The sequence below is a fragment of the Carassius auratus genome, unplaced genomic scaffold (assembly GCF_003368295.1).
Source record: "Carassius auratus strain Wakin unplaced genomic scaffold, ASM336829v1 scaf_tig00015445, whole genome shotgun sequence".
NCBI lineage: Eukaryota > Metazoa > Chordata > Actinopteri > Cypriniformes > Cyprinidae > Carassius > Carassius auratus.
Genome location: NW_020524592.1, coordinates 34462 through 45000, shown reverse-complemented (window position 1 = coordinate 45000; position 10539 = coordinate 34462). Strand labels below are relative to the sequence as shown.

Below are 10539 nucleotides of genomic sequence, written 5' to 3'. Positions count from 1 at the left end.
GCTAAATGTAACTTAAAATCAATAGTTCTATTAATAAATGGCTGTATGTGCACTTCCCCTACCGTTAGTTCACTGCTTAGTGTTCTGCATCGAAATGTGCCTTCCTGCATGGCACCGATCAATAAACCCAAAACCAGAGGGACAGTGAACCCCGAACCCTAAAAGCCTCACCTATGTAACAGCTACAAAGTCATATTGATCCTAAATATACACAACAACTCTCTCCGCAGGGATAGGAAATGATAGCATCATCTCTCTGGATGCCACTTGACAGACACCATGAGCGTTGGTATGATCTAATTAGGATTATAAACACAAACGTGTGTCCAGTGGCGATGTGTAGTGCACATTGGTTGTTTGTGTGTGGCAGGATGGATTCATGGCTTCCTGTGTCGGACCGCGTCCATGCTGCCGTTTAGTCTGCTACGGCCTGATGTGGCTAAATTGCTGCCGTCAGTGTGTCCAGGTGCTCTGTCCCGCTCTGAAGACCCTTCCTGTCTGCGCCGGCGTGTTTCTTTGTATCGGAGCGTGATGTCACTGTCAACACAGAACAATAGGGTCAGTTAACATGTTAGTCAAGACATTTAATCACTCTCTAATTCTTTCATTAAAATATATCCCCCACTAACAAATTGTTTTTGCAGCAAATAATAATGCATCTGCAATTTTTCAGGATGCCTTCATGATTCTGACAATTAAATAAATACATCTATATGCATATATACAATGTGTGTATATCAATTAAAAAAATTAAAACTTGCAAAGTATATTCACACTCACATGCATACACGCACATTCACACACTATTCTTGCATAATAAGCTTGAAAATTATATTTTGTGCAAGGAATTAACATTTTTTTAATTAATAATTAGGGCTGGGACAATAAATCGATGCATCGCGAATGGAGAAATTATTCTGCATGGATTCTGGGATTTTCCAAATGCATCGCAATTCTCTGTTGATTCGATCCTGAGCTTAGTTATGAACAGCAGATGGCACTGTGTGATTTAAAAACTCTGCATGCTTCCAGTTCCTTCTATACACATCACTTAAACACAAAATAATCATTCACACAGCTGGAACAAAGTTGAAGCAAATTACAAGAGTGTTCATTATGGGTTGTGTTTACATTAATCAGTCAGTTAAAGTCATAAAAACCAAGGTGCAAGAACATTTAACCACTTACATGCCGAATACACAAAGGTTCTGCTTCGTGAGCATTTGAGAGTGTTTTTAAAAACTAGACTAGAGCGCCATCTGCTGTTGAAAACTAATCTCACAATTGATTCCAGAGAGAATCTATATGCATTCTGAAAATATCAGAATCGATCCACAAACCGTGATGCAGAGATTTATCATCAAGCCCTAAAAAACAAAAAAATATTCTATTTTCCTATTGTGCTTATGGAGATGATTTGCAGGTTTATTACTGGATGAAGAACCGCCACAAGGTCCAAATGAGGACGAGGACGATTCCGAGTATCCAGCACTGTGTGATAAAGAAGGGGATCGGCAGCATGATGGTTTTGGGATCATATTTGACCACGATCAGAAACTCTGTAACAGTGATGGTCGTCACAATCCACGCTTGCTGGCCCAACTTTTTATGGAATTTCCTAGAATCCAAATGAACCATTAGATACAAACGCACAATAAATGTATGGCAGCACAGAAAAAAAAAAAAAACAGTTCCTAGTGAGCTGCTGAACTAGGTCATATTTTTAGGCCCCAATAACATTACAACAAAAAACAACAAAAAACTAAAATCTTTAAAAACACAGCTGTTTATTTGTGAAGGACTTCCAAAATTGAAGGCAGAATTAGGGGAAACTGATTTTAAACAAATTAACTTTCACACAATAAATGTGCATAGCATGTACTTGTAGCATCAAATCAGTATCTCAGCAACATGCAAGTCAATTTTCCACTGGATTCAGATGTTAACAAAACTGCTGATTGTGTCAGATTAAAGGAATAATTCATCCAAAAAACAAATTTGCTGAATGTTTACACACCCTCAGGTCAAGCATTATATCACTTATATCACTAAACACCAGTGAATGGGTGCCATCAGAAATAAAACTCCAAACTGTTGATAAACATCACAATCTACACGACTCTCGTTCATCAGCTAACATCTTGTGAAGCAAAAATCTGCATGTTTATAATAAGCTTTTCACTTCACAAGACATTAAATGATGAACTGGAATCATGTGGATTATTGGTGAGCAAGTGATGTAATGTGACGGAAGAACGAAACAAACACATCTACATCCTGGATGCCCTGATGGGGAGTATGGTTTAATTTTTGGGTGAGCTATTCCTTTAAGCCAGAATACTGTTTTAGGGGCCGTTCACATATCGTGTCTTTTTTGCGCTCAAGTTCGTTATTTCCAATGTAGGCGCGCGGTATTCGCGCTCATAATGGAAGCGACGCGCCCGTTTTTTCCAGGGGCGCCCGCACCGCATCGAGTTAAAAACATCTCAACTCTTCAGAATGCCGCAAGCACACCGCGGGTCATGTGACAAGAACTAAACATTCAGTTTCATCCTTTCCCGTACCAACACTGAAATCTCAGCCAAGATGAAGGAACAGCTGATCATAGCTGTATACGGATTGCCATTTTGAAATAAATTTAGTAGCAGAGCTACTGAAAGCGATTTTTTGTGCTGCAAATCCATTTATTCTTTGCTGAAATTTCCACGTCTTCATGGAGAGAGAGCGCGTCACCGAGCGCTTTGGAAAGGAGGAGAAAGCTGCGCGCCTAGCGTTTTCCACGCGTTTTTAGGCGCGATATGTGAACGGCCCCTTAGAAGGTAGCAGCCTACTTGAACAACAGATCTAGACTGAACTTACGGATCATCCATGAAGTCGTAGATCTCTCGCATAGACACTCCACCCACATTCACAAAGAAGACGAGCCGCAGAAGCACCAGATAATGTTCAGGAGGCATCCACAACACAAACTTCAAATAGAACGTATTCAGCTCTGCCAATAAGAACTGTAAATAAGTGAGAGAACATGGCATCATTATTCATTCAAAATCATTGTGCAGTGAATGCATGCACTGATCATGTGACTCACCGTGAAAATAATACCCAACACCGCCAGCCATCTCTGCAGGCTAGACGCGGGGCGCCACTCAAACTTCACCCAATTGTACGGGGTAAACTGGAAAGCAATACGTTTGATTTTCCCCCTGAAACAAAATTGCAGAATGTCATAATTCAGTGTGTTTGACCTGCAGACACATCTTCTCAGAAGTTTATCGTGTTTTTACTTGTATGTTGGGATGTTCCACAATCCCTGCCACTGATACGGCTTCATGGAGAGCCAACCGAGAGTCTTCATGCCACAGTATATACCCAACCCGTTGCACACCAACACATCCATGATCCACTGCAGCAGGAGAGAGTCACTTCATGAGGATTTATTTCACCTGCATGATTCACAGGGTGTATTTGGTGTGCTGTACTCACATGGTCCCACCAGCACTCAGAGAAGTTGGGCAGCTGGTGTTCGAGACTGTACTCCAGGAACTCAAACATCACACTGATGATCATACACATCCACCAGTCCCTGATCACCAGCGTCTGACACACAGAGATGAATCACATGAATAATTGTTTCTAATTCAGTTTTTTGATGCCGTCTGCTGATTTTAGGCGTGTGGTAGAGCATTCACAGATCAGATTTTGACCAACCTTAATATACCAGCCGAGAAAATGGGCAGGAACAAATCCATCCATTTTGTCCTGTAAAAAAAAAAAAACCCACTAATTAAAAAATAACCCAATTTTTTTCCTGCTGCAAAATTAAACTTAAGTATTAAATACAATTAATAATAATACAATTAAAATGTGCTCTGTCTATTCAAATAAATGTTCTTGGCCTTAACAGTTGATCAGTGCATATTAAAACAACATTTTCTTTTTTTGTATTCAGTTTGACTTGGAAAAACATCAAATTACAGAACTTAAATGCTGATTCATGTTGTTTCTACATGGCTCAGCTAGTTTTATCTCTCACATCACAATGCATCCTCTTAATATTTCAATTCTATATTGATATTTCATGTCTATTGATTAATTTTGAAAAAACCATAGGATAATGTACAGTCATACACAAATGACTGTCCATTATCTGTAACACTGTATACGCATAATTAATCAGTGATGAATGATCAGATGGATATTTAAGTGACTAGCCATATGTTCAACTCTCTGTACCAGATGCATTTGTTTTACCAGTGTCAATGTTGCTTATTAATATTGATTTTAATGCATACCCAAATATTGTGGAAGGGGTCGGTAGGATGTCCGGGGTCATAAATGAGGCAGTTCCCGCCATAACCTCTTTCAGGAAGAGGGACGCCAAGTTTTGGGTCAATGTATTTCATAAACTGCCTGCCATCGTGCACTGTCTGAAAGACAAATCAGAAGATTCAATATGACACAATATGGACAAAATATATGTAAAGCTGTGTTTTTGAAGTCAGATAACAAACCTGAAACAGGATGAAGATGAGAAAGAGTTCATACACAACAGAAACGCATAGCCAGAAACGCCAGTACGCTGCAAAGACAAACACATAACCATTAACATCAACTCTCATTTAAACATATAAAAGCAATAAAAATACTGATGCACTTATATACAAATAACTAGAGAACTAGCTCTTATGTTGGATGATTGAAATGTTCGTTTTCTGTATCACACCGTCTTCAGCTATTAAAAAAGCACCTTCATTTGGATGTGTTGATTTAAGATTATGTCTACTTTTCCATATCATCAGAAATATTACTTTTAAAATAGTACAAATTATAATTAAACCTCAATAACAATACAACTTCAGCTAAAAAAAAATACAATTATAAGCAATGTATTATAAAACTATTTTAAGATTACAGAAAATATTGTTCTTCCAGCAACATATAGTAATTATTCTAATGGTTTCTGTGAGCCATCAAGAGCCATCAGATACAATAATGAAGCAATTGATCAAAATGTAAAAAATAAACTTAAACACCATTTTGTTAAAGTTAACATGCTTGAATTAAGGAATTGAGATTTAGACTGTGAATGTGAAACCCTTTTGACTACAACTATTTGTGTGCATCTGGGTCTCTAAAGGACCTCTTTTGTTCTAAAAGGACCTCACATACTTCACCGGATTGAAATGTAACAGCGTTCTGGGTGACACTCAGCAACACTGTGACAGTTAGTCCAACTAATAATTTGTGTCTTTATTTGTCGGTTATCTCATGCCATTGAGAGGCCTCAAGGGCCGGAGGAGGAGACCTTCGATCATCTTTCAGGTTTCTGTTAGAGATTAATTGAATACTCCGATCCAGCTCGTCCAGCAAAGCAAGTCTGTCCTCATAACAGCGAGCGTTTTGAAGGAGTTGTGAGTTACTGTTGCCATGAAAGTATACTCATAGTTTCTTATGTGAAACGGTCTCAGATATCTCAGAAATTCCTTATCTTCTCATAATTTAAAGAAGTGAAACTACTGTCAATCTACGTCTTTGATTAGTTAGCTATGTTACAAATGAATAAGTAGCAGCTACTACAAAAGTTTGTTTCTCAGACACACAAAGATGATTTATAGAGAAAGCACCAAACTCAAATTCACAATAGGGCTGCAAAATGCACATTGCCATTTTTCCCAATAAAAAAATCAAACTGCAATTTTATTAATGTGATTTTGGGCTGCACAAAATAGTAGTAGTTAATTATTTGTATTTCTATGCCAGCATATAAGGCCTATCTTAATGACAACAACTGAGTTGGAATAGTAAAAGAGTTACAAACAAAAAAAAAAAAAAAAAAAAAAAGGTTTCTTAAATTACCATATGCTTAAAAAAAGTATTTTCTGATGATTATACAGAAATAAAACAATAAAATTACAATTATTTGTATTAGGGTGCTGATTACTACTCAAAATTATTAATAATTGTTTAAATATTCTAAAAATATTATTGTAAATTATTGTAACGTTTCACTGAAACAAAATAAAAAATATATATATATATATATTTACATATATACACACACATACATATATATATGATAATAAAATTGACAATATATAACTGTAAAATTACAATTCCAATATTTATACAACTATTTATTCTTTTAATTTCTTTATTTTTAAATGTGCAGCCTTAATTTATGGTAAAAATTATTCAGAAAACTCTTAATCTACATAATCAATTCTTAAACAGGGATCATCTGCAGTTTTATTATTTAAATTTAACACAAAAAGAAATTGCCTTGTACAGACTTCAGGGAACACTACTGAGTGACTCAAATGACTTGGTGAATCATTTTAATGAACTGGTTCACCGAGCAGACAACAAATGAATCAGTCTTTTTAACATGACTTGCAAGGCACTTTTAGATGATTGCATCAGCTCACACAATTGTAATGCAATGTGAAAAATAATGATGTATTTGTTTAGTCACGTATCACTGTTAGTTGCTGAAAAGCATGTTACTGGAAAAGCTGCGCTATTCTTATAACGGCTGTGCGACTGTCACATTACTGAAACCTATGATTAAGTCACTACTTTTAGCCACTCCACCCCAACAGCACCTCGAGAGCTCACAATTCCAGCCTCTCAAAGCTGACCTGAAGGTTAAATCATCTCTGAATAAAGGGTACTGGTCTGACCTGGGTGAGGACGAGTGAAGGGACCATCTTTAGCTTGTGTTACTCCAAAACAAAGGAACACCAGAATACTGGCTACAATTCCTCTGAAAAAGACAAAAGATACAGAGATTAAACACAAACACTGGAGAACATGAAAGTGGTTCTTTCGGTGTAAAATTCACTGCTTTGGTGTTTCTAGGACATTGCTAGTCAAACGCTAATGAATAGAATAGAACAGAAGAATGAATAGAAACAATGGCCGCCCTCATTTTTTAATGACCTTGGTTCCAGAAGTATTTTTCCTATTCATTTTTCACCCAAGAGATTTTGAGGGGAAAAAAAAGTATTTTTGAAGAGTCATGAATCAATTCAACCAACAACAAAGTGGATCTATTTTTTCTCAGAAATGTGTGATATAAACTTGCAACTGCTAGTTATAAAGTCAGAATTGCAAGATATAAAGTCGCAATCGTGAAAAATAATTTCAGAATTGCAAACATGTAACTTTTTTTCATGCAAATGCAAGTTTATCTCCGTGTTCTGACTTTTTTCTAACAATTGAGAAACATAAACTTGCATTTGAGAGTTATAAAGTCAAATTTTAAGGAAAATTGCGAGCAATACTTTCCCAATCATGGGAAATGTGTTTTTCTCACCAGGAAATCAATGATAATGAGAGCTGATGGCTTCAACAAAAACATATTTCATCAATTAACAAACCTGCAGTAGTACTGTCTTTAAAGGTTTATGAACTATTGTTCAAAATAAATCAAAACCTGACTTTAGTTATTTAAAGCTGCAGTAGGTAACTTTTGTAAAAAATATATTTTTTACATATATATGAAACCTGTCATTATGTCCTGACAGTAGAATATGAGACAGATAATCTGTGAAAAAAATCAAGCTCCTCTGGCTCCTCCCAGTGCTCCTATTGCCATTTGCAGTTACAGACCGCTCCCAGTAAGAAACAACCAATCAGAGCTGCGGTCCGTAACTTTGTTTGAGTTCAAAACGTAGAAAAATTTATATAATAAGCGAGTACACCATGAATCCATTTTCCAAACCGTGTTTTAGCTTGTCCTGAATCACTAGGGTGCACCTATAATAAGTGTTTATATTCGGACTATTTTAGATTGCTTCGGGGGTACCGCGGCGGAGTAACCCAGTACCTTTGTGATTCTTCATAGACATAAACAGAGAGAAGTAGTTCCGGCTACGATGTTCTTCCGCAAGACGCAAGCAGTTCTGTTTATTAACCGCTAGAGCGTCAAAAGTTACCAACTGCAGCTTTAAGTGTGTCAGGTGGTCGTCTCACAAAGTTCAGTACTTGAAGGTTTGTTCAAAACTTGCAGGAACTGCTGATAAATCTACACAATGTATTCAAGCTTAAATACTAACAGCTCTTCCTTCTGATAAAGTTCATCTGCTTTTAAACACAGCAGGTCAGTCTGTGAGCTGGACTTTGTGATCAGCAGCTGATGTCACACATAATCCTGTTAGCCAATAGAAATCATGCCCCTTGCCAAGGCCATCCCAGCTACAGCCCTGTGGCCTTTCTGTCCGCATCGGACCACTTTAACTTTAGCTTCTGCTCAGGAGGAAATGTGGTCTCATTTGTTGGCACTGTGAACTGCATTCTGATCTCAGAGCTAAAGGAAAAGGACACACGGACTGCATGCCACACATACCTTTTAGTGTTGTACGCAGTGTCATGTGGCGTCTCCTCCAATAGTGTCACATAAACCAGAGCACATGTCAGGATGAACAGCACTGTCAGAGTATGGGCCCTCCTACAGAGAGAAAGACGAAACAAGAGCACAGAGCTTGCATTCAAAAGACGTCTGGTTTGGGATTTTTTCCACATTCAAAACCTGCTGAGCTGGTATACAGGTTGATCATAAACACAACCACACCTCAACACACACAGTTTTTATTCTCAACAATTATGGCTGTTACAATTATACCTGTTAGAAAATTAAAAACAAAACAAATAACTAACTAACATACATACATACATACATACATACATAATATATAAACATGTTAGTTTTTTAGACAAATCATAACTTTAGGCCTTAAAATACAACAAAGGAAAAACAATAAGTACTACTGGGTTATTAATATTATCAACATCATAAATATTAACAACGATAATAATCTGATTTTGTAATCTCATAACATTACTGCATTTAGATTTTTTTAGATTAAAACTAAAATAACATCTAAATATTAGCTGAAAACTAAAACAAACAATTTATGCATTACAATAATAATTATGATTATTATTAATAATATTATAATTATTGGGTTTAACAAAAACATAAATATTAATATTATTATTATAGTAATTAGTGATCTTCTGGCATATTAAATATTTCAAAAGTCATTCTTTAACGTTTTCTAATTCTATACACCGATCTGTCATGTTTTTCTTCTCTACAGTTCTGTGTAACTTGTCCACAGCATCTGTCCATCTTAAAGCCTTTAATTGATCGAGTGTCATTCTGCTGAGGTTGCAGAAGAGAGAAAAGCCGAGCAAAGCTGTAACACTACTGAACAGCCTCTGGACATCACACACACACACACACACACACACAACATATCCCTTTCTACACACACTCACCACAGAAAAACAATGAAATCAAAGAACACAATCAGCTAATAAACATAATCATAAACATTAGGCCTGCAATGAGTGGCATTCACTCACCAGAAGAAGGTGTTGGTTCCATCATCGAACACTTCACAATCAGAGCGGCCGGATAACTGGAGATCATCGGTGCCTGACCTCTTCCACTCGCCTTTAGCCATCACAGCAGAACTTAAACTAAACCTGGTCTAATCTAAACCTAACCCAACCCCAACCCTCCTGTGATTTCACTGACAACTATCCCTTATCCCAAACTTACCCTGACACAACACATCTATGACTTCAAACCTAAACTGAACAGACACCTGTGATCTCAAACTGAAGTGAACCCACCAGACCTGTCATGTCAAACTGAACAGACCTGTGCTGAACTGATTCAACCTAACCTGCAACTAAACTGACCACTAAGCCACCATACCCATGCTGTGATTTACAACCAAACTAATCCTAACACGCCTGAAATTAAAACTCGATCTTAACCAACCAAACCCCAACTCACTTGCGCTGAACTGATTAACGTTAAACCAGAATAAACCGCTACTAACCCAAAACAACAAAGACTCATGTGAACTAGCTAAACCAGCGCAGCTGTGCGGAGACTTAAACCAGGACTAAAACATAAAACTACTAAAATCACGGTAAGCCTCGTGAGCTCCTGCGCGTCGCTTCACTGGCCGGTAACGGAGCGCAAGAGCATTAACCGGATCAACAAACGCGAGGTTTTGAGAACCGGCAGGAAAATGACCTCTTTAAGCTTCATATATGAACGTAACGCGAACGCACCATCCTCTGAAGGACAATAAAACGATTTTACAGAGTGCAGCAGGCAGGCGCACGCGCACGCGCACCTCTCATGCGCTTCATAACATATAACCATCGTAAGGTCGCGCGGCATGGCGTCATTTCCGCTTATCGCACCCTTACTGTCTATGATCGCACCGGCAGCGTCACAAATTTGTTTTTGTCAACAAAGCATGCGCACAACAGCTCTGTTCTACATTCACAATCAGCGATGAACACATCACTATGCATTTATTATTTACTGTTTATGTACATGCATTTTATACATTTGTAACACACAAATAGGTGCAAGTATATTAAACTAGTATATATATATATATATATATATATATATATATATATATATATATATATATATATATATATATATATATATATATATATAAACAGTAAACATGAGCGCACTAGCAGTCTTTCAAATAAAGACTA

General features: G+C 37.2%; 1 protein-coding gene across 1 annotated transcript in view; it reads right to left on the bottom strand.

Annotated features, from left to right (window-relative positions):
* Positions 1-10198, bottom strand: part of LOC113074843 (phosphatidylserine synthase 2-like) — an 11030-nt gene extending 832 nt beyond the window's left edge. Inside the window, exons 1-12 of the mRNA XM_026247577.1 lie at positions 9370-10198; positions 8348-8449; positions 6681-6763; positions 4512-4579; positions 4293-4427; positions 3709-3759; positions 3484-3597; positions 3285-3403; positions 3089-3203; positions 2860-3005; positions 1433-1618; positions 1-537 (exon numbers count right to left, since the gene is read on the bottom strand). The exon at positions 1-537 is cut by the window's left edge and continues 832 nt beyond it. Coding sequence (XP_026103362.1) covers positions 378-537; positions 1433-1618; positions 2860-3005; positions 3089-3203; positions 3285-3403; positions 3484-3597; positions 3709-3759; positions 4293-4427; positions 4512-4579; positions 6681-6763; positions 8348-8449; positions 9370-9470 — 1380 coding nt within the window. The 5' untranslated portion in view covers positions 9471-10198 and the 3' untranslated portion in view covers positions 1-377. The remainder of the gene's footprint in view (positions 538-1432; positions 1619-2859; positions 3006-3088; positions 3204-3284; positions 3404-3483; positions 3598-3708; positions 3760-4292; positions 4428-4511; positions 4580-6680; positions 6764-8347; positions 8450-9369) is intronic.
* Between the last annotated feature and the right edge of the window lie 341 nt (positions 10199-10539).